The 24079-nt window shown below is 40.7% G+C and overlaps 3 protein-coding genes across 6 annotated transcripts in view; all 3 read right to left on the bottom strand.

Annotated features, from left to right (window-relative positions):
- Positions 1 to 526: 526 nt before the first annotated feature.
- Positions 527 to 9948, bottom strand: LOC118413919. The gene is made up of 13 exons (XM_035817567.1): positions 9842 to 9948; positions 8421 to 8548; positions 7901 to 8051; positions 7475 to 7578; positions 6096 to 7173; positions 5745 to 5809; positions 5413 to 5510; positions 5013 to 5113; positions 3346 to 4533; positions 2414 to 2497; positions 1831 to 1958; positions 1108 to 1264; positions 527 to 638 (listed from the first exon to the last, which is right to left on the bottom strand). Exons 1-9 carry the CDS (start codon positions 9917 to 9919, stop codon positions 4450 to 4452), a joined length of 1887 nt encoding a protein of 628 aa, XP_035673460.1. The 5' UTR covers positions 9920 to 9948; the 3' UTR covers positions 527 to 638; positions 1108 to 1264; positions 1831 to 1958; positions 2414 to 2497; positions 3346 to 4449.
- A 604-nt stretch (positions 9949 to 10552) lies between these two features.
- Positions 10553 to 24079, bottom strand: part of LOC118413923 (medium-chain acyl-CoA ligase ACSF2, mitochondrial-like) — a 37164-nt gene continuing 23637 nt past the window's right edge. The window contains exons 1-18 of one of the 4 annotated variants that reach the window (XM_035817580.1): positions 17507 to 17663; positions 17137 to 17265; positions 16907 to 16969; positions 16640 to 16767; positions 16441 to 16488; positions 16018 to 16141; positions 15688 to 15783; positions 15353 to 15486; positions 14981 to 15075; positions 14618 to 14694; positions 14152 to 14256; positions 13627 to 13775; positions 13037 to 13091; positions 12782 to 12868; positions 12465 to 12517; positions 12009 to 12069; positions 11638 to 11709; positions 10553 to 11434 (exon numbers count right to left, since the gene is read on the bottom strand). In XM_035817580.1, coding sequence (XP_035673473.1) covers positions 11372 to 11434; positions 11638 to 11709; positions 12009 to 12069; positions 12465 to 12517; positions 12782 to 12868; positions 13037 to 13091; positions 13627 to 13775; positions 14152 to 14256; positions 14618 to 14694; positions 14981 to 15075; positions 15353 to 15486; positions 15688 to 15783; positions 16018 to 16141; positions 16441 to 16488; positions 16640 to 16767; positions 16907 to 16969; positions 17137 to 17265; positions 17507 to 17659 — 1692 coding nt within the window. In that variant the 5' untranslated portion in view covers positions 17660 to 17663 and the 3' untranslated portion in view covers positions 10553 to 11371. Of the gene's footprint in view, positions 11435 to 11637; positions 11710 to 12008; positions 12070 to 12464; positions 12518 to 12781; positions 12869 to 13036; positions 13092 to 13626; positions 13776 to 14151; positions 14257 to 14617; positions 14695 to 14980; positions 15076 to 15352; positions 15487 to 15687; positions 15784 to 16017; positions 16142 to 16440; positions 16489 to 16639; positions 16768 to 16906; positions 16970 to 17136; positions 17266 to 17506; positions 17664 to 24079 lie in introns of those variants that run through there. The other 3 variants (XM_035817578.1, XM_035817581.1, XM_035817579.1) reach the window with 3 other exon arrangements.
- LOC118413981 (medium-chain acyl-CoA ligase ACSF2, mitochondrial-like) lies at positions 19602 to 23850 on the bottom strand. The gene is made up of 5 exons (XM_035817675.1): positions 23795 to 23850; positions 23043 to 23476; positions 22493 to 22553; positions 21721 to 21792; positions 19602 to 21304 (listed from the first exon to the last, which is right to left on the bottom strand). The coding sequence occupies exons 2-5, from the start codon at positions 23168 to 23170 to the stop codon at positions 21242 to 21244; spliced, it is 324 nt and encodes a 107-aa protein (XP_035673568.1). The 5' UTR covers positions 23171 to 23476; positions 23795 to 23850; the 3' UTR covers positions 19602 to 21241.

Here is a 24079-nt window from a genome sequence, read left to right as displayed (position 1 = left end):
AGGTACTCCATTGAGCGTGCGCAGTCCGATGCGGATGTTGGAAACGAGGCACGTCTCGCGGAGGAAGATGGGAATCATCATGTCCACCTCAAAGTCCGTGTCGTCACTCAGCCAGAAAAACGCGTCACTGCCCAGGTTCTGAGCTACCTCGCAAAGCAGCTTGGGGCGGTAATCGCCGATGGTGAATGTGGAGATTGGGAGGCAGACGCCCTCCCCCAGACCCGCCATTTTACTGTTGTACTCCTGAACAAGTTCCGCGGCTTCGATGATCCCCTGGTTAGCCTGCCCGTCTGTGAACAGGATGATACCATTGTGGAAATGAGACCTGTCAGGAAAAATAGACAGTCATTTCAAGGTTGATATTTGATAAACATGTAGAGTATACTGAGAGATTTCTTATTTACAGACTAAATGCTACCTAATATGTATATTACATATGGATTAATTGCATGTCAATCTCTTATATTTATCAAGGCACAGCTACCCCATCTCACATATTATATTTAGTGAAGACAAGTACCAGTCTAGTCATCTTACCCACTGCTTCCCTTGAACATACTTATGGCCGACAACAGTCCATCACTCAGGTTGGTCTGCCCACGGGTCGAGATGTTCTGGATCTTTTCGAGGGCAGAGTCCTAGGCGAAACAAAAAATGTTAGGATCTATAAAATCAATTACCATTTTACCTATTCCGAGTCAATCCCACTCGTGCAGCCTCAATACGCTTTCCAAAATGCAGTCATCTAACTTAAAGATTTATGTGTTTGTATATAAAAATCCTGATAACAGATATGTGTCAGGAAGCAAAAACATAAGCTTTATTCAAGTTTCTCAATAATGGTTATGAAGGTCAACGCACAGACAAAATTACTTAATGAAACATTTGCATGGTTCATAAACTATTAATTCGTCAAACTCACACGATACGATTGTGTATGTTCAACAATTTACTTCACGGTCCAGAAAGAAAGAAAGTGTGTGACTATTATATTTTATCTTTGAAAATACAATAAAGCCAAAAAAGAAAGGAAGATAAAAGTCGTTTTGCCATGCGATGTCGCATGGTCGCACAAAGGGTTTTTCAGTCAACAATATAACACCTTACCCGTCCGCTGGAATCCATCCTTGTCATGGGCAGGACGACCTTGGCGTCATTAGCGAACGTGACGATCCCCATCTGGTCCTCGTCCTTAAAGTCCTTGGCCATCAGTTCAGCAAAGATCTGCATGCGCTGGATCAAGGTCAGTTTGTCTCGTCCGATTCTGCAATTGAAATAAAGTCAAGTTTGCTTAAAAGTGTATATGTAATCATCCATGGCGTCACTGCCATCGGGTTCCATCTGTATTGTTTATATGAAGTTCCCTTTCCCCACCATTGTCTGAACATGAAAGGATTTTATGATAGCGGACAATACCCGATATTATATTAGCCATGCATGACAATACAGATAATATAAATTATATAATCCAACTACCACGCCATTGTTCATCGTGAAGCTTTACTTCGAACACTGTCCTGCATGTTGAATAATGATGTTGTTGTATTATGATACTGTTTTCTTAATTAGCAATGTCTCAGAAATCTAGACACTGTGTAAAGTCATCTCTGTTGAAAGTGATTAGATATATTTTAGCATGGTATAAACAATTTTCTACAACCTACCAACCTACATGTACCTAGTCCACAGGAAGCATTTTCTACCTTCTTTTAATCACGATAATAATTTTCTATTATATATTGTACATTTGCTCCCTTTCCATTCTTCAACCAACGTTACACGAGGCTATGTTTCTAATTTGTGAGTGGGGAGTGAAAAGCTCTGTATCACCTGTCGTCCATGCTGTAGCTTTCGTCAATTACCGCAACGAACCGCAAAGGTGTCCTCTGACGACCTGAGGCGTCCAGACTTTTCTCGTCTGCGCTGAGCTCCAGTAGAACCTTCATTTGTGGAGGAGACTGACAGAAAGAACAAAATTCATCATACATTCGCTGAAAGAAGTTACGAGTATATATCTGTTCTTTATTTGCATGTTAATGCCCACATGGTCTAAATGGTCTAAATGCGGTGATTCGATAGTATTACATGGAATACTAAAGCTTAGTAGTAGATACTATTACAAGTGGTGATACAAGCGAACAGTTAGATAAACAAAACATATGGAGCTATGCTGTCATTATAATTATTGTTTACATGCCTCTTCCCTCTTCTTAAAACAAGTGTATACGAACTCACATTGTTTTTGTTGTACAATGTTGTCTGTGGCTGTCAGTATACATACAAATAATTCGTCCTTGCATAACCTTTTACATCGTGTGTCTACATTGAGAGCACATATATGTAAGACAATTATACGTCAAGCGTAATGTCTTTGCTATTCGACTCTATTGAAATACGATTGTAAAATACAAACCCTTTTCGTTGCCTGAAAGCAGTAATAACTCAGCTTGAGGGGTTCCTTCTCGTTTGGCGTGTCCGCCATCTTGAGTATTTGGTTCTGTAGATTGAGATGCAAAATGCACGTTGTATGAAGACCGTCACTATCATTGTTGGTATCATTGCTTCAGTGTGGTGCTAGTGCCATTACCTGTCAATGTCACTCTCAGGTTTGACATGAAATGTCAAGTATTGTAGAAAAAGTCATAGCTCTCTCCTAATGTATCACCACCCCACCCCCTGGATACAGCAAACGGAATGTGATTTTTTTTCCACCCACCGAGCTTTCTCTGATAGATCGCTCAACGAATTGAAAACAAGCCGATAGGTTGACCAAAATCTAACTGTTTCCAGGCTGGACAAAAACCTACCCACATACCGAATATTAGTAAAATCCATCCAAGCATTTTTTTAGTTATGCTGGTCTCTCACACCGCGCTACACCCCCCCCCCCCCACAAACACACACAGCGTCATATAGAAAGGAGTCAGGGGGGCTATTGTGCCATACCAGACTATTTCTCACGGCGGTAAAATCCAAAATACTCGTTCCCATGTGTTTCCTGCCCCAGGCACGTTGCGACCGGTAACACCGGTGAGTGTGTAAGTGTTCCCCTGTGTTTACTGAAGTGTAGCGGGAGGACAACACACACACGACACTATGCTCACCTGTGTGCCCTCCTAATAATGCAGATTAATCCCCTCCCCAACAGCACATGCACATGGACAAATAACACTTATCATCAGACTTCGTGCGTCTATATAAATGTTTATCTTGTGACGTCCAGCTTACACATATGTGTATTGAATTACTAGTATTGTCGTACAGGTGTATCATACTAAAGCCAGCCGCATGTAACATTGGGCGAGGACTCCCTATAACAGAAATCACTGACTTCTCCTTGCTTACCTCCTTTGTTGCCTTGGTAAAAGTGTTCCCTCATCAGATACCGACGAAGGTGCTACCTCGGATACCTTGTCAAGTGGCGACCTCGGTCGCTACTGCTCCAGTGAATTGTACTGACCCCGCAAACTCCACAAACGATCTCCGTCCGCCGCTAGTCATGCTTGGTGAGGTGTGAAAGGATCTTAAATATGCCTGGGATCGTGTTTAGTAAAATGACACCTGCTACAGAAACAAGTCCCTCCGTGTCGCTAGGTTACGGCGTCGTCTTTGATTAAGGGCGGCTCAATACAAAAGGAGCCCAAGGCCACAAAGGCGTTCTGTGGTTCGGATAAAGGCTCGACATTTGCGGACTGTCATACAACAAATTAAAACACATGTTACACATGTTTTGTCTTGTGTCTCTGCTTAGAGCTTCTTTACGTGACAATGTAAGGATGAATACACCAAGATAAACAATGTTTAAAGAGCACCCCGTCCGGTAGAAGTTTAGGTAAGAACAGATGTAACGTTACTTGTATTGCATAGCCAGTCGAAGTTTGAAAAAAAAAGATCAACATGCAAGCAAATGAACAGTATTTGATGAAACTGGCATACATGTATGCTTATTTTTTTGGAAACATTAGATATATAAAACTTTATGTCCCTTTCTGCAATCCACGCTAGCCCCAAGGCGGCCACAGCTACATTAAGTCAACAGTTGGACGGTAACTGATTTATTTCCTATCAACGTGAAAAGAGCTCTCGATATGCCGCTTCGGACTTATAATATCTTGAAGTTCCAATGTTAACATACATGTCATTGTACAAAGAATTGTAAAGGGCCTGTTTACTTTTCTTTGAACTTATACTGACGTGGTAAACTGTAGTTCAGATAACTAAAAATTAGATTACCCCGTAAATTGTATCGCCACATTGTCAAATACAAATCAAGATATTTTTATGAATTAAATCTTCTTTGCTAACATCAATAGGATATTCTAATATCTCTCAGTTTACATCATTGCTAAATTTATCCAATCCTATGCATGTTTGAAATGATTCTATTCTGTATGTAAAAATAGAAATAAAAGTAATATCAATCAGAAAATCTATAAAAAATAATGACGTCTAGATCAATCTGTAGTCTCGGAAGTCCAGCATCTTCTCTTGCTTGATGGATTCGTGGATGTACTCCTCGGAGACAATAGGGATCTGCGGGATTAAGAACAAATAATGACCTGTTCATCACATGTAGTCAATCGTGTAGATGAGAGCGTAAAGCAAAGAGCAGTGTATAGATACAAATCGTGTATACATAAATAAAATACACAAATCTTCATAATGTTGGAGTTAAGAGTCTCCATCTAATATATCTCGATGGGGCAAGCCGGAACCATAGGTTCTACCTTGATGCTATAATATGGTGACATTTTTAGTTGAGGGCGACGCGACACAAATGAGAGCCTAGGGCCACAAATACGTTCCTTGGCTAAAATAAAGTTTACACATGTTTTGCCTCGTATCTCTGCTAAAAGCTTGTCTCACAGATTATACTGTTTTTGCTAAACAGAAGTTGGTCAATCTTACAGCTCGTCTAAACCCATATCGGCTGATAAATTGTGTTCTAATAGCACACTGGAATAGTTGGGAAGCCGTTTTAACAATATATGCATTTTTACCTTATCACGTACCTGATTTTCCAAGGCGTCTCTGACTTTGACAGACTTGTCGTTGAATTCTGCCCTTGAGCACACAAGCATGTTGTAAGCAGCTTTCTTCTTTACGAAAGGAACTGAATATAGAGGATATAGGGTGAAGGGTGATTAAGCATACGTTTTGATAACTTCTGAGTTGATAAAATCATTGGTTGGTTAGCCTTATATTAAGACGAATGGACATCTATATATGAAAGCCATGACAACTCGACAAGGTAATGAAATTGCTTAGGGTGAGAGAATGTTTCGCAAAACAAAACAAAACAATGTTGTTTACGTAACCTTCGACATGATATTTACCCCGGAGCGACTAAATGGGCAGTTCAACAGAAGCAATCATGATTATTTGTTGTTTGCCTTGAAACCAACCTCATACCTGGCTTTCCGCCGTGTTCAATGATGAGTTCCTTGATCTTCTCCTGTGACGCTTTGCTCAACTTCTCGGACACCGCCACGTGTCTGTCCTTAAAAGTCCTGGATGGATCATTAAAACACATGGGAATCATTTGAAGGTAAGAAAAGCCTTGTCCTTAAAGGGAGCTTGCCGCACAATGTTCTAAATGACTATGTTTTCTGAGAGGTTAAGGGAATAGTTTTCCTTTTAATAACGCACCCCCAATAACATTCTAAACTTCGTGGTGAGTGTTTGTGCATATGACATGCCAACGACATAGATATGAAAGCACCATTCACTGCGCGTTTACTCACTTGGGCTTTGGAGGCGGTACCGGTTTCTGCGGCACTTGCAGCTGTTGCTTCTGCTGATCAACAATCTGAAACATGAGAATAGACGTGTCTGCTGTAAGTCTGTGACACAACAATAAAGAATGTTGTGACTACGTCAAGTGTCTCAAGTGTCTACGTATATCCCTAAATTGCTATGGAGTAACCCAACAACTGAATAGGAAGCTATTAGGATACATAGTATATTTACGTGTATCAGTATCATCGCGCACATACATAACGTTATTAGAGGTTATGTATAACTAGTTTATGGAATGTGAAGAAGCAATCTGAAGTAGGAAACGTTAAATCGGTTTTCTGTAATATGAAATATACCTTTTGATAATCCTCCAGTTCTGCTTCCATCCCCGGCGGGGCAAACGGCCTTGCCTTGCCAGGGAAGATTTTACCGACCGTTGGACTTTCGTTGGCTAATGACGACGCCATCGTCTTCATCGTCTGCCAGCCTTCCGATCTACCGGCTTCGATAATCGTAAGGCAGTGGTCAAGGGCCTCGATCATGGTGTCCGCACGCTCGCACATGAGCACCGCTGACTCCCCCGACAGAACTGTGTTCACCTCTGTTTTCCGCTGTACGATGTAGTCAGTGGTCTCCTTGATAGCATCTTTGGACATGACGATTTCATCTAGGTCAAAATAGTCAGCAGCGTTGTTGATTGCCTGTAACGTAATTGTTCGACACTCTTCCTGTGCGATCTTTGCGACAGCAGTCTCAGCTCGTGTAACCTCCGTGATCGCCATGGGGACACTAGAATCCATGTACGCTATCACCGCCTTGTCTGATGAATTTGTTTGCTGTTTAAATTTCTTTCTGAGTTCGGCGAGTGTCACGTTGATGAACACGATGGTGATGCGCAGCTCCCGCGGCACGTTGTTGTAGTCCCGGTACGTCACGTGGACCTCCAGTATTGGCTTGTTCTTCATCTTCTTTTCCTTGTCGTATATGATGATGTAACACGGTAGATGTTTAGCCATACTGGCCGAAATGTCGTGGATGTGGTACTCCACCGGTGTCTTCTCAGTCCCCGTCACCATCCGGTCAGTTGTCATCTTCTTTATGTCAAAGGTCGCGCCATTCAGAGCGTGTAGGGTCACGTGAACGTCGGAAACGAGGCTGGTCTCGCGGAGGTAGAACGGGATCATCATGTCCGTCTCAAACGTGTTCATGTCGCTGATCCAGAAGAACGCGTCGCTGCCTAACCTCTGACTGATCTCCAGGAGAAGGTCGGGCTTGTAGTCACCGATGGTGAGTGTGGAGATGGGAAGACAGAAGTTACTGCCAAATGTTTGATGTGCGATGGAGTTAAAGGCAGAAACGATGCCGTCTGCATCCGTTATGCCTTGGTTAGCGATGCCATCCGTGAACACGACCATCCCGTTTCGGCAATGTGCACTGTTGTGAAGAAACATAGAAAATAATTCCAAGCTGGAAATCCATGAGAATGGGTACATGGCTCCTTCTTTATCTGGCGAACGGCTAGATTTGAAGTTAGAATTATCTTGATCAAATGGTCAGCTACGTTGCCATGTATGCCAGCGCGTGCAAGATTGCAGCAATTAATCAGTTAGACGTTGTAAAAGTCCTGTCTGTGGTATAATCCTTCTGGTGGCATTTGAAAAGCAAGTGCTAGTTGTAGTTTTGAGGTGCAGATAGATTTTCAGTACAATAAGATTAAAGTAAGAAAAGCACTCACCATTTTTCTGTAGTATCAAAAAGCTTCACACCGGTGAGAATACCCTCGCACAAGTTCGTAAAAGTCTTTGCACTCAGTGACTCTATACTGTCCATGGCCGCTTTCTGGGAGAAAATGGGAGAATATTTTTTAATTACCAACAGCGACAAGTGCTATGCTGGAGCGAGTAATTTCGTCAGGTGTGACTATATGTTGACTGGCCCTCTAAAAGAAATAATATAATCATATCTAGACAATTGAATATTTCATAGTCAGTAATTTTTGCACCAATTGGATGTAAAACTTACAAAGCTATATATTGTGAATTTGTGTACACAGTTATGTTCCTCTGCCCCACATTGTCCTCAACACTATCAATTAAACACCACTGTGACTATGTATTCAATTTGTAGATGTTGCTGCTATCAGCTCGTCCAAACCACCCACCTTCCCGTCTTTGTCCATCTGTGTGATCGGCAGTAACACTCTGGCGTCGCTGTCAAATCCAACAATCCCCAACATGTCCTCTGCCTTCATCTTCCGAACCATGACCCGGGCGAAGATCTTCATCTTGTAGATCAAGGTTTCGTTTCCAATCCTAGAACAGAGAACAGTGCCAAAATGCATTGGTGTAAAAGTGGATTCCTCTTTTGTTTGTACGATTTGTTGTAGTGCTAAGCTAGTGTCGCACAACAGAGTGGTTATCCGAATGATAAAATCCACTTCTTGAATATCACAACTTATAACAGATATCACAAGTATCAAATATAGATTGTTAAACATAAAATATCAAAGTTTTTCATAGAAAAAAACGTAGAATATCGATCACGTATGTGTCAATAATATATTTTCTGCGCAGAGCTCAGACATTGTGAAGACGTTACTGCGTCTTATTTTCTCCCTCCGTGATGTCTAACGAAAAGGACAGCTATCTTTTGATTGAAGGGTAAATATTTATATGGCCTACGTGGACGCCATGCTGCCACTTTCATCGATGACAGCGACGAAACGCAAGGGTACTCTCGTTTTGTTGGATGACGCAGTTTCCTGTTCTTCTGCGGTTAATTCGATGAGGGACTTGACCTGCAGCGGCGACTGTTAAGAAACATTTCACGACGTAAGTTAAAATTCTGAATCAGAGTGAGCCATGTTTATCACATGTACAGGCCGATAATTCTTTGTGTACTGTTACCAACACCAATATCCACCTCTAAGTCAATTTCGTTGTACTTCATGATAAAAGCGAGACCAAATCAGCACATGATGCTGATGTAAACCGATATACTAGTTACCGTTATCGATATCATTTTATAAATTCTAAATGTAAAATAGACAAAAAGTTCATTCATTCTAAGGCAAAAGAATAGACCGGAATAGGACCAACTAAGTCGCTGATCTTCAGCTCACTGGTACCGTATGATAGTGACTTGTCGACGCCTTCGATAAAGTGCACTGTATTAGCCAGGGCATGCACTACGGTAAACTTCGGTATTTCCGGACGCGCAAATGACCTACTTTTAGTCCAATGTACCCTTGGCAAAAGTGCATGTAGAAATGTTTTTCTTAGATATATGTTTGGATTTTTGAGGCATATTACAGGAAAGGGATTTATATTGTGTTGAAAAAACAGGTTTTTAGCAATGTTTGTGGTTGCAGTAGATTGTAGAAGTTAGATGTTTTGAAGTTCTGTATCGGCAGCGAAAGGGGTCAAAAGGTCACCCATATGTTATGATCCACGGTTTAACGTCTTCTGCCGTAAATTTGTGCTGTTTTAGTTCTCAAATTACTCTTTACAGGCCGGACAACCATGCCAATGTCAGCTTTTCATGTTCTAAAACTCAGGTAGGTGATTTTTGAAGCCTCTTTCTGCGATGATTCCCATTGTTAAGTATACGCAGCCTAAATACCGAAATTTGCCCACTAGCAGCCATAGTTTAAACTACAGTCAGCATTGTTGTAAGTATTGTAATGCCATGGGGAACGTTGATCAAAGCACCTACTAAAAAAGAGCGTTATTGATTACTTAGATTATGATAACTAATAATCGTCAGGTATTTCTGAAATCATCCCATTTGGACCGTCTAGGTCTACGTATGCAGTAATTGTTGTGTGTTACATACATATTCATACTCATAGTTGAAGCATTCACATAGTTCTGCTTCCATTGTGTTCTATCTTTATCAAAATTTAGTGTATACAATAGCGTCTACATGCGTCCTGGGGCTTAATGACGTGATGAAAGTCAACACACAACAATTACTGCATACGTAGACCTAGACGTTCCAAATGGGATGATTTCAGAAATACCTGACGATTATTAGTTATCATAATCTAAGTAATCAATAACGCTCTTTTTTAGTAGGTGCTGTGATCAACGTTTTGTCTCACCTGGTCTTTCACCACCGTGCAGTAGCAGTTCAACGTCAACGGGTCCCTCGAGTCACCGACTGAACCCTTCACTGCCATGTTCGCAAGGTTTTACAAACCACGGCGGAAAGTACCAACGTTTAAGAAGCGTCCAAACCCTTTATCACACGCTATACGATGGTAAAATGCAAACGTAAGAGAAGGCAGGCCGGGTGCTTTTGAAAGCACCGCGGGGACAAAATCAACATATATCATTACACGTGATACAACTGGATGTAACGGGATATCCAGTAGGTCCTTAACAACTACCCACGCAAATCTACAACTCTGGTATCCAATAGCCTTCAGTGTCTTCAGTTCAATAGACGTAGGGACAAGAGATGTTGTACCTATCATGAGTTCTTCTCAGGTAACCAGTAAACGTGGAGTTTGGATCTGTGGTGAACACTTACTAAATAGTGCAGTGACTTTAAGTGGTCTTTAGGCCTTGTAATTAGCAAATGTATCAACTTAAGGTTCAGTTTGAAATAGAATTCTTGTCAAAATGTTAGAAATGGTATCGGCCAGAGAGTCAAACTTGATATTTTCCCGGGGTAGTTATGACCGTGAAAACTTTCCTCATTTGAGGCGTAAGAATTCCCATGGAATTATGATCTACTAAGTTCATAAGAATCCATACACGTAGATCAAAAGATTTTGAGATAAATTGAATCACAAAAAGTTACACGTCTGTTGAGATCACCAACTCAAACTTTAATACAGATTTTAAGTTAACTCTGAGTCAGCTTAGGACAAGTTACTGCACTGTAAATAGGGAGTTAATAGTAAATGTCCCGCTTACATTTGTAGTCTCCGCAACTTGTACCCATGACGCTTACCGTGATAAAGACAAAAGCTCGTTATCTATATTTCTTGTATATTTAAAATTGTCTTAAACTGATGATATCAATAGCTTTGATTACTCAGTGACATAAACTCTAAAAAATGCAACGTGTACCCATGACGCTTACCGTGATAAAGACAAAAGCTCGTTATCTATATTTCTTGTATATTTAAAATTGACTTAAACTGATGATATCAATAGCTTACTCAGTGACATAAACTCTAATATGGACTTACTTAGTCTCAGGTATCCAAACCTCTTATGGTGCCGCGTTTTGTCCCCTCTGCAAACTAGAGAGGGCGAAAGAGAAGCTTTGCTAAGGTTTGGGCACAAGGCTAGGATGTACCATTGATGAACGTTACTCATTCAGGTGACCAGGAAACAGGATTCTAAAAAATGGCGTTATTTTTGTTAACAGCGATAATAAAATATATATATATATATATATATATATATATATATATATATATATATATATATATGATTTGTCTAACTATATATGAAATATAGGGTAATACAAATTAGATTTACGTCGCAGCGAGGTCACAGCAAGCTATAAGTCGGTTGTAGGCCACACAAAGCAAGTTAAGTTTTTCCATCACAAATGTATCGTGATATTTTAGTCGGATAGGCCAGGTTTTACAATGGTGAACCAAACAGGTTTTAGATCAGGCCTCCTCCTTCAGACCAAGCTTCTCCATGGCGATCAGTCTCAACTTCTTCCGGTCAACCTGAATCAGAGGTAACAAACAGGCTGATCTCATTCTATATTTTCAAAAACATTAATTAGATGTTTGAAGAAATGAAGATGAATCAGCACAGAGATGAAAAGACTTTCTGTAATTAGACTAAGTCAATAATTTCCAAGGCAATTTTAATACAATCCACAGAATATAGATGCCCGACGGTACACGTGCAATAAATGCCCACTTACCTTGCGTCGTGTCAAAGTCATCGGAAACTCGTCCATGAAGAGGAAATATCCGGGCATTTCTATCGGAACGAGCTGCAGAGGAAATAATCACCATCAGGTGACTGGTGAATCTATAATACAATAAGGTTTTACTCAAACATGCTTGACAATGTCAATGTCAATATATGATTACTGGACTAGTGTACTAAATACATCATCAATCTACCATCCATGCTTCTGGCCAGTCATGTAGTGAGAAGGACCGACACCTTTCGATGGCTGCTTTATGCTAATGTCTTGCAACGACCTCTTGTCCTAGATATATATTTCGTACGAATAGTGCGCTGGTTCTGGTGTTTACAATGATCATAGCTCTGTTCAGTCTGTCTCACCCCGATCTCTGCACAGAACTTCGTCATCTCCTGGGAGTCCGCGGTTTGTCCTTCCTTCAGGCTGAAACAGATCCACGGGTTGATATATTAACAGTCGCAGAAACAGCTATGTTTTCTGATTGTGACAGAAAATTTCACACCGTTCCTATAGGCAAGGAGAAGTATAGTCTTTGCAGCCCTGTCGTTTCCTTCAAAGTCTGGAATCGAACTCATGGGCCGTCATCTGATTCACAGGTACAATGAACGGAATACCTTAATCAAACAATAGATGTGTGACATATGCTGATGTATCTCATCAATGTCCCAATCTTAAGGTGCGTACAAAGTATGGCTGGGTCTACAAGCACTTTTAAACATCGATCCCATTTTTACCCCAAGTGTGTCAACCCAGCCAACGTGACCGGGCACTGAACAGTAATGAAGTATTTCAGCTCAATATTCAAACGGTCCATTTACATGACACATGCGCAGATCTCCTCCACACTGGCCGGATCAGGCACACCAACAACCTGTTGGAAGAAAAGGGATCAGTCATATACTCTTGTATGTGCTGACAAATAGGAAATACTGTTTCACTTGTTATCTTGAGGTTCATTGTCTTCACACAGATTGTGTCGGGGAGGTTCTCCTTCTGATTGTTGTTTATTTGTTGTTCCATTGTTTTATTGTTCGTTTATTAACAAAGCTATGCCACTGATTAGTATGTGCACGTATTCAATGCACGACCTAAGTACATCGCAGGGATCTATACATGAAATAAAAGCTATCTTTACCCTGACATCTTGCACCTTCGGATGCTTCGACAAAGGAGACTCAATGGCAGTCGGGTGCACGTTGAAGGAATTCCTGATGATCATATCCTGGAGATTTATAGGAAACATGAAGTGAACACAACTGCAATAGACAACGTTTTTAGAGTCCTACTGTCTCACTTATTTCTGTCCGTGCCCCCACCAGCGTTCCTTACTCAGCTAATTTAAACCCAAGAAAGTCAAAGCCTAGAAATAGATAGTAAAAGTAAGTCTCACCGAAACTCTGCCAAAAAGCTTTAGGACTCCTTCTTCATCGAGAACACCAACATCACTGCTTGTACAGAAAAAAGGCTTTAGCATTGTTTTGTAATCGTGTGTTCTGATAACTGCCATAACGACTGCTTAAGCACCAAGCTATTGGTGCACTTGCTGCATAATGCTAAAGTATTAAGGAGTATTTATTTGGAGAATATGGATTCAAGAGTTGAGCTGTATACGTATAGCCTCAAATAAGTATATATCATAGTACAATGCTGTACTTTCTTCCAGCACAAAGGTATAAACGCATCACTTTCAGGATCAATGCTGATGGCCAATCACTTAAGAGCGTAAACTGGCGAGAGTTACGGACACGTGATCTTATTAACACGTGATCTTGCCGATTACGTGACGTCAACAATTGGTCAAAAGTGCCAGGAAGTTTATAACGTCCACCGTCTCTGTTAAGTGATACCTGTCGTCCCCTGATGGTATATGGCCATTTTCAATGGAGGGTGATTCAACAACACTATAATATCAATTTTAAGTGATTTTCACATTCTCGCACTTATAACGTACATCTATTCTTGCCGTAAATCTGTCCATACCCTGTTTTGTACCATCCGTCAGCTGTCATCGCCTTAGATGTTTTCTCCTCGTCTCCACGATACCCGTTAAACAATGAGTACGCTCTCACATACACCTCCCCTTCATGGCCTAATGGTACAACCCGGCCGTCTGTGTCGACAAGCTGCATCTAGTAAGTGAACAAATACAGAAACCTGTTTGCTATTGCGACTCTAAATTTGTTACATTCTAGATTCACTTCACTTCACTGAATGCTATTGCAATTTTGTATATAATTAATTCACTTTCCATGTCAGAGTAGAAAATTCGTATAACAGAAATATGTTTACTGCTGGTGCTAATTTCACACAACCCTTTATCAATAATAAACAAAGAAAAATTAATTATTGCTATCATTATTACCATTCAAAATACACTCTATACGTGGTGGCGTGTGCGTAGATTTGACTAAGCAGTGTATCCCTTGAAGTTTATTGTACAACAATAACTTCAATCCCCATACAAAATAAAAAAAAACATAACTGGTAAGGTGAGCTTTTCTGTACCTCAGCATGTTCTAACAGCTTGCCCACCGTGGATCCTCTCCCTTCCGCAACCTTCTCGGCTGACGTTGATGTCAAAAATATGAACTCTGTTCCACCATAGCCAACCTTTGAAATCAAGACATGAAAAAAATGCCTGCAAGCGTACGGAGGAGCTGACGGTGTCCATGGTGTCTTGACCGTGCGTATACATATATGTCCTTCTTGTACGTACAAACTGATCAAAGCTATAGACCCATCATGTTTCATTATAAAGCCTAACGGAACAGTTTGTTTTGCTCACTATGGCTACATTCCAAATTTCTGACAGCTCGTAGTACATGTAAGCATCAGTATTTGTACATATGCCACTGAAATGATTGTCTTTCTGTCAGTGCAAAGTTGAGAATATGATATCCATATCCTCACCCGTATCGAAAGCAGGGAGTCAATTATCTTTCAACTGTGCCAGGAAATAGGTAACACTTACAAACATCTTCGCATTCGGCAGGACTTTGGCGGCATGATCAACAAGACTCTTTGGCGTGACGTTGCCTGTGACAAGCACTGCAAAAACAATACACGATGCTCAACAGAATGTACGCATCTTTAGAAGTAGAGGGTCATCAAAACCATAAATATGATGCTGAAAACATCAGCTTTCTAAAATACTGCAACAAATATAGTATTTACGCAGAACTGTGCAGTTCGTTTAAAAGAAGATGTACAAAACTATAGGAAATTGGGTAATGATATAATGCATTCAGACAAATATGTGAAAAAGCCATGTCAAATGTGTTTGATGAACGTCTATATATTAGCTATTCAGAACGCTTGCATGTATAATCATTACCTCGGTCAAGTGACGACAGATCGTAATCACCGAGGTGTGGATCATGTAACAAGCCATGGCATTCCTTCAGATATAATACGCCGATCGCCTTGCACCTGAAAGAAGGAAATGATTAGGACTATAGCTATCAAAACAACAACAACCTTGTGCAGGGCAACAAAAGCCGTAGGGCGGTTATATTGGATATACAATGTGCCGTGCATATGCATGACACAACCAAATGCTTGCTCAATCATGAAATACTTTCTGAGGGGGCGACTATGAGAAACCCGGTTAACTAAATACGATGGTACCCAGGTTATTACATTGCTTTGATAGCTGAAATCATATTTCAAATAACAACAGCAAGAAAAATGTTCTGCCGCTCAATACTTCTCCTCTTGAAGTATTTCCAACATTTCCACAGACGACGGCGACGAACTTGCAGGAACAACCAGTGTGCACCCCGCCGTGAAGGGGTAGATCACAGCGAACCGGAATGTCAGGTACGGGTAGAGTGCTGTTCCCTGGCATCGGGACAGAACAACAGAACCTATGATCAACACTTAAAGTGTAGTCATTCCAGTCTTAGATTCTGTCAGCTTTATATGAGGAGATATGTTTTCGATGTTTTTTGTCAAAATATCTTACTGTGTTCCTACCACTATTTCAATACACATCCAGCCGTACCCAGCCTCGTATCTATCTATCTATGTAACTGGCCTTACCTCATTCGGCATACCAATGACCTTGCCGATGACACGGGTGTTGTTATGAAGGGCGTAAGTAGTTAGTTCAGCACACTTCGGTAGGCCGGTACTTCCCTGCATATACAAGTAGAGATGAAAGTATAGGTATGTCAATTTTGATAAGATTTTCTCATCGCTTTATTTGAGATCACTTGTAAAGAAAAGTCAGATTCGTTAATGAATGAAATTGACGACTGATTAGCTTCTGTCATGTAAATTCAAACAAAGTAGCATGTTATGGTTGACTTAAAGTACTAGTATATGCGCAATAGTTGTCCCAGTTGGTCATGAGTTATAGTTTAGACTGACCGAAGTGAATCCCAACATGAAGGTGTCGCGGCAGCTGAGCTGGTCCTGCAGAGTCCTGACTTCAGCCAGGAGAGACTCGTCATTCCCCAGCCTCTGCACCTCCTCCATGGTGTAGGCACCGGTTCTTCATGGGCACAAATCGTACATGTACAGCAAATCATACCATCAATGAAAACATATCACATGGTCTTTGTGCATTGTTATAAGACGCCGGACTTTCACATCTTTAGTTGAAGTTTTGTTTACATTAATGCTAGGAAATGCTCATAAAATGAACGACAATGTGTCGAGCACCACGTCTAGTTATATCCAATATCTACTGCGTACCGTAAGATGTACAAACAAGCATGTGATTCATAATCAAAAAAAATTGATAATCAGAATTTCACAGCCAATAGTATTCGGTGTGTAGTAAGTACTTACCCTGTTGCCCCGTCTGCGAGTACAATGATACTGGTCAACGTGGGGATTCTGGATATGAAAAAAAGGGCATATTAGAACACTTTCCGCCACATTTCACCATGTTCACGACACACAAGAATCATTCTAACCATGATAATGCTGAAAATGATTACGTTCTATAATTGCTATAATAATATAATCCGTAATAGATTTTATTTACCTTTCAATCTTCAGCATCCCAGGATCGGCTGTTTTGATTTCCGGAAACAAAGTTTCCAGGAAAGAGGTCTTCTCGTCTGCTGGTTGGGTTTCCGATTTGTCAGCCATGATAAGGACCTTCACACCAGCCTAAGAACAACAAAGTGTTAGAACTTGACAGAAGAATCTGTCGTCTTCACCACGTCATACACCTTATACATGCCTGTACCGTTCATATGTGATCACAATTTAGACCAGTTATGTTTCTATAACCAACGATCGTCATTACCTTATTCAGGAAGTAATTCATGGTCTCCACGCTGCGCCCGACACGCTCCTCCTGCAATGGCAACTGAAAAGGCAATACGCGTACAAATATAACGTTTTCGTTTCCAGTCGTTACTGCTCCTCTAGATGCAAGTGATCGATCGTGAAAATTGGGAATGCTGAAAATATGAAATCAACTTTACTCTTGAATTCAGCGAAGGGACTCAATAATACACCCAGGAATTCACTGACCGCAATGGCTCCTAACTTGGCCACGGCGAAGTACAAGTAGATCCATTCCGGGCGGTGACCGAAGAGCCAGGCGACTACATCCCCTCGTGCCGTACCTATGGCCTTTAGTCCTGCTGCTAGTCGGGTTGCCTTGAAGGATAGAAAATAACAATATACTGATGACTATTTTTTGTTGTGAAATGTCACGTACTACAATAAAACCATGATGCTGGTAAAGGTAAAAACGAGCGAAGGAAAGAACAAACATAACACCGCGATCTAATCTTAAAGTCTTTACCGACATCCAGACACACGTCACTGAGGATACAGCTTAGAGAAAATGTACGTTTTCAAGGACTACTACTACTATTGATATATTTGAGACCCTTACCTTTTCTTGTATGTCGGCAAAGGTGACCCTTGCACCTGCCTTCTTGAACACATACGCCTCTCTGTCTGGCCATCGTGCCGCCGTGTCGTCCAGCAGCTGTCCGAAGGTCACATCAAGGAGAGGGTCATCGGTAGCGCCCCGCATGTAACTCATGGCGTTTACTGTGAAGGAGTATACTCTTAAATCTGACACACAACATGGTGAAATAATTGACTATTGCTGAGGAAGTAGCCGGACAAACCTCTGTCCTGCATGGTTCACGGGAAACAAACGCCATGGGCCGACATCTGAGTTTCAGGTGAACCCTTGCCTCTCATTTAGGTCCTAAATGAGAGGCAGGGATGACCTGCAACGAATGAGTTGTTTTAGAATATATCATCTAGATTGAGTCATGTAGTCATGGCGATATTGGAAACTGGCAGAAAGTCAACAGTGTTTGTGTATGTAACGTTATGTATGTACGATGTGTATGTACGAATCCTGGAACTCTAGAAGATTAAAGGGTGCTGAAAGCTAAACTGGACTTAAAAAAACACTCTTACTCTCTCGTGACCTTAAATGAACCATATAAACATGCCTATGGCGGGGGTGGGCGCAAACAATCTTCTGTACCCCAACAGTCTAATCAAGATCATATCAAGATTAGAAAGAACATAACCGTAACCATGTTTAGCAAATGAAAGTACGTATGCTAAAGTTACTTATCTTAATGTCCCCCCCCCAAAAAAAAAACAACAGATTTGTCGACTCAGTCAATTAAGTATACATAATATACGGTCCTTAAGCTTATTACGTTTAGACGTTGTGACATTGCTTAATCTGATATAGATATAGACCTACCCTTGGTGGTTTACCTATAAACTCACGTAGAGAGACTTTCTGGGGAAGAAAGGCGTCTCTTGCTGGCGAGAGAGCGAGCTGCCGTGCTTCTGCACATTTAATGGTGCTTGCTGCGATCATTTAAGGGCACGGGAATGACATTTAGCTGAGCCAACAAGGCAAGCGGTGATAAAAGCGAGGGGGCGGTTCCCTAATACAGACAACTAGGCCGTCAAAACGGTGCAGGTCTTCCCGTTCCTAAAAAAATGTCTTTCCTAATCGATATTATGCTGGGTCACCTTGCAGCGATTTGAACTTAAGTAAGCAGGAATATTATTGCGCACAAATCAAGCACATCAGGGCCTGGTTTACATAATCATTATAAACTAGGCAATGTTATTATATAAAACGACATGGCCATATCTTTGAGTCTTATAGCAGGCTGACCGAGCCAGAGGCAAAGAATTCTTACTAATAGCCAGCTGTATTCAAATGTGTACAAATCTAAGGTGTCATAATGAAATTCCCAGAACAACTCACGTCGCACTATTGTCAAGTGTCTGAGTTGGAAAAGATCAATCAAATCACGGCCCTTCGCCTTCCGTACACGAATTTTATATGTTAGCCTATATTTATTACATGTACATTTGTCAAGCTTTCGTACTTTGGACTTCCTTTTCGTCTAACCGTGACCACCCGAGCGCGACCCAGACGTGCCTGTGTATACCATACTCTCCATATGCATAGAAAAACTGTCGAATCATTTCATTTCAAAAGACTAGAAAGAACATTGAATGTAACCACGTTCAATAGATATTTTGAAGGAGGATTCCTTTTTTGTATCTATTTTAAAGTATCGTTAAATTAATATATGAATTTCTATGGGTAGAAAAATCTACACTTATTTTGATTGATTCCATCCGCAGGCACCGGCGCCGTCGGACAACGTTTACAATGAACAACATATGATGGATGCAGATCTACCTTTAGTGCTTTCTAATAATCACGAAGTAGGGAGGGTCGAAGGAAGGCGTCTCGTACTAGTCAAGATGAGAGCTGCTCCTGTAAGGTGTGTCTTGCCTTTATGTCGGCCTTGCCTTTGACCTGTAAGGTGTGCCGTGCCTTTATGTCGGCCTTGCCTTTGACCTTCGTACGTGCAGTGCATACAAAACAAACAGACGAGTGTGGAAAACAATGGATGAGTGGATTGTTAAAAACTTGAAAACGTGTCCATGTATATGTAAACATTTAGGTCGCGTTTGGAACTGTACAGTGGTGTACATAAATATGTTTATAGGTGTGCTGTTGTCAACCAGGTGTAAAACAGTAAATGTTTTCGTCAACGTATGTTTAAAAAATGTTGTCAACATCATAAAATGTGCTTTCTTAAGACGATTTATTGTTGACACCAGTACCCAGAGTACAGCGCTTCAGGGGATCGGTGACCTTAATGGCATAATTACGCGGGTAGTCTGGAGTTGATAACGGTTACGGCGTCTTTTGTTGGCCTTGTCTGACTTTGTCCTCATTAGTTCTTTTAAGGCACAAAACACACAGTGAAACCTGTGTTGAACATTTGCGATCACTGAATGATATAAGGTATTGAGAGCATTCACAAAAAGTCATAATTTGACGACATATTGTACCAGACAACATTGTATTGATAATGATTGAGTGTTTCTCATTGATCATTCAAATAATATCCTAATGTGCATAAATCATATCCGTTTATTATTGTCCGCACCCAAGTAACAGTTGTTGTTGTATCACAGTATCATCTTAACAAAGAACGCTATATATTCTCCTAAATTATACAAATAAGGTGGCCATTTCCTTCAAGGCAACCTTAGCAATGTCATATCGTTGAAAGTGGAAATATTCTGAATAAGGCAGTCTGTATAATATTGACATCTAATGCACTATTTTAGCACATTTACATCATTATTTCATAAATTGAGCTGTTAGAAACGGCACAGAAACAAGTCGCACGGGGATTCCTGTTCAAGGCCTAATTTCGGGAGGTTCCAATGGCAAGGAATATCCTCGTGCGACTTGTCTCTGGGCCATTTGTAACCGCTGAAAGTATGAAATGATGATGTAAATGTGAGAATACAGTGCAGGGTCTTATCCAGAATATTTCCACTTTTGATGCTGTGATATTGCTTAGGATGCCTTTAATATATATCTAATGATGTTCCAAATGTTACAAGAATAAACCATCGTTTGCAGACAACCATCGTATTTTGTCATTAATTTTTAAAGAAAATTAGGTCGTCGTTTGCATGTTTTATCAATGAATGTGTTTCTCTTGCCCCGTTACAGATACCACATGTTTGGATGCATCTGTACTAAGATGTACTATATGAATACAACAAACAAATCTAGCTAATCGGGAAACAGAATTCTCAGAATAACATTAATGTTGATGTTACCAGCCTTAATTATATTGTAATACGTCTATACCCTCTTCCGTTTACATAATAATAATCTGCTTACTTTTAACATCGGTCATTAGCATCCATGCGTCTGTCAGCAAGATGTTTTAGTGAGTACTGCGGGTAGCTTCAGTAATTATGCATACTTAATAATGTTCTCCAGAAACGGTTTAAGCATCTAGACTTCCATGATATGCCCTGAAAACAACAAAAGGTAAGCAAAGGTTGCAGTGATTCTTTTAGTTATACGTCCATTCCACTATTGCAGCGACCTCGCTCCGACCTACGCTTTGAGAGATACTTTAAGCTTTGTGAGTTTTGCTATCCTCTTGGTCATACTTTTTATTTTATTTTGAAGGATAAAAGGTAAGACAAATGCAAGGTCACAGCGCGATGGCCTTTACGAATGGCATTGTAACATTTGTGTCGACATGTTGCCATAGACGACTTTGCAATAGTGAACCCGGCAGGCTTGAGATCATCAGGCCTCCTCCTTCAGACCAAGCTTCTCCATGGCGATCAGTCTCAACTTCTTCCTGTCAACCTGAATCAGAAGGAACAAACAGGCTGATCTCATTCTATATTTTCAGAAACACGGGTTAGTTGTTTAAAGAAGAAAAGATAAGTTGGCGCTAATACTATCAATTATCAATAACCAATGACATTGCCGGGCAATGACCGACCGACGCACTGCATGGTCCAAAGAACTTAACATACTTAGCACAGAAAGATACTTAGAAACATGTATATTTAATTGTTCAATGAATGACCACCTACAGTCAAACCTGTATTAGGGGCCACCTCTACAGAGGGGCCACCTGTCCATAGTGGCCATTTTTTTTTGTCGGTCCCTTGGGTATTTTATCTACAAGTTGCCACCTCTATACAGAGGCCACCTGTCTATAGTGGCCACATTTGTCCGGTCCCTTGAGTGGCCACTATAGACAGGTTTGACTGTACCTTGTGCCGTGTCGAAGTCATTGGAAACTCGTCCATGAAGAGGAAATATCCGGGCATTTCCTCTGGAACAATCTATAGAGGAAACGATCATGTGACTGATGCATGTCGAATAGACTAATGCTTGACACTAAGAGTGGGTACCGGTACAAAAAATTCAGGTCCAGGTTCGGTTCAGGTTCAGAGGATCAGGTCCAGGTTTGAACCTAAACCTGGACGACCTGATTCAGTATGTGAGCACTTGTGAATAGACGATGCTGAAAACAATGGTCCATTTCGCAACAAAGAAATCTGTTTTGTGGAGTATTCGACTTTGGCGTTTTAAAATCCTACAAGTCTGACTGTCTCTGTACTATATACTGTAAAACTTGGCAGAAATTACTATAAACTCCACTCTACCTCTCTCTTGCTATTTTCCTCGACTGGTAAGCCCCGAAACGTGTGAATGCCTGATCATACAATCTGTTCATTTTCCAATAGGTCCAACATCCGGGCCACCATTTTTTTCAGGTCCGTTTTTTCTGGACCTGTTCAATAAGAAAACCCGGTTTTGTACCGGTACACTGTGCCGGTACCCAACCCTACTTGACACCCTCTTTAACCATTGTAGATACATACGTGTAGGTCATGAGTTTGAACAGTTAGCACGATCAAAATCATTCAAAGAGTTTTATCTTAGAATTTATTTTAGTTAGAAATCTCTTGTTCTACTATCCTGAAATAATGGTATTTAGCTGTTCTACTATTCCTACAACGATTAAGGCTCTATCCTCACCCCGATCTCTACACAGGACTTCCTCATCTCCTGTGAGTCCGCAGTTTGTCCTTCCTTCATGCTGAAAGAAACCAACGTGTTTATATATCAGCATTTTAATGCAACAATCATTCACAACTTTTCGATTGTCCCTTAGATACGTTTTCCCATTGATACAAGCAATACGAATCCTGTCTATGGGGACCATTTGTCTACGCAAACTAAAGTTCAATGGTTCCCTGGCTGGACTACTTCTTTAGCTTTGGCTGTAACACCGTCTTGGAGTTATGGTACGCTGAATTAGCTCAGCCAGACGTGTCTGTCAGACAGTAATATATTCATAATTTAGTACATATTTTATAAATGCAAAACGTGACACCTAAAGGGATCTAAATAATACATCCTTTTCCGCACCTCACTTGGCACGTAAATGTTGTGCTTCAAAACCTACAGTCCCCGCCTATTACAAAAAATGATGATGATATATCCCATGAATATGCTTCGCTTGTAATCGCATGACAACCTAACGACGAATATGACGGGTCACAATAAGTACACGAAGCACATTTACATGACACATGCGCAAACCTCCTCCACACTGACTGGATCAGGCACGCCGACAACCTGGAGGGGAAAAAGTTGTCTATCATGAGCTTCGATATGTGGACAAATAGCTTGTGATTGGGAACACTGCTTCATCTTTTATGCTGAAGTTATCGTATTACCTTCAAACAGAATGTGTCTGGAAGAGTTTATACCACGTTTCTCCGGATTATTTCTTATTGTTCTATATCTATCTGCATTCTAAAACAAATCTCTTCCATTGATTATAAAGCATAAGATTATGTGGATTATATACCGAACTATACTTATCTTGCAATGGCGTATACATGTCCATAAAAGAAAGATTATCTTTACCCTGACATCTTGCACCTTAGGATGCTTAGACAGAGGCGACTCGATGGAAATCGGGTGCACGTTGGAGGCATTCCTGATGATCATATCCTATAGATTTATAGTGGACATTTATAACTAACATTTTCGTAAAATTACCTTTCTATATTTTATCGACATAAAGCGAAAAGGACAAAAACAACAATGGTCAAGACTTTTGGGAACAAACGTGTTAACAAAGTGGGTCCTCTGACCTTTCCGCTAAGCACAAACGAGTTTGGTACTGTAATAACACACCTCTCGATTCTCATTATTCGCTACTTGTGGCACTTCATTGATGCCACGGTGCCATAGCAATATGCAATTGGGACTTCCGATCGGTCGACGTCGTCTGGCTATATCAAAAATACCAAGTAAACTTAGACTCACCGAAACTCTGCCAAAAAGTGTCAGGACACCTTCTTCATGAAGAACACCAACATCCCTGCTTTTGCAGAAAATCAGACTTAAGCCTTCTGTTTACGTTTTTGTTTTCTGCTAATATTGGTGCGGTAACTACTTAAGTACTGAAACATTTTCTGCAGAAAATTTCATTGGAAAGATTCAAAAGTCATATGGTGCCCCAAAGTAAATTAGATGTGCATCTTCTATAAAAGTATAAACTACTTATCATAGTATTACAAATGATATCCTTTGTTCTGCATTTTGCGTCTG

Source organism: Branchiostoma floridae, chromosome 4, assembly GCF_000003815.2.
Source record: "Branchiostoma floridae strain S238N-H82 chromosome 4, Bfl_VNyyK, whole genome shotgun sequence".
Taxonomy (NCBI): Eukaryota; Metazoa; Chordata; class Leptocardii; order Amphioxiformes; family Branchiostomatidae; genus Branchiostoma; species Branchiostoma floridae.
The sequence above is the reverse complement of the archived record's forward strand: the minus strand, read 5'-3'. Positions and strand labels throughout refer to the sequence as shown.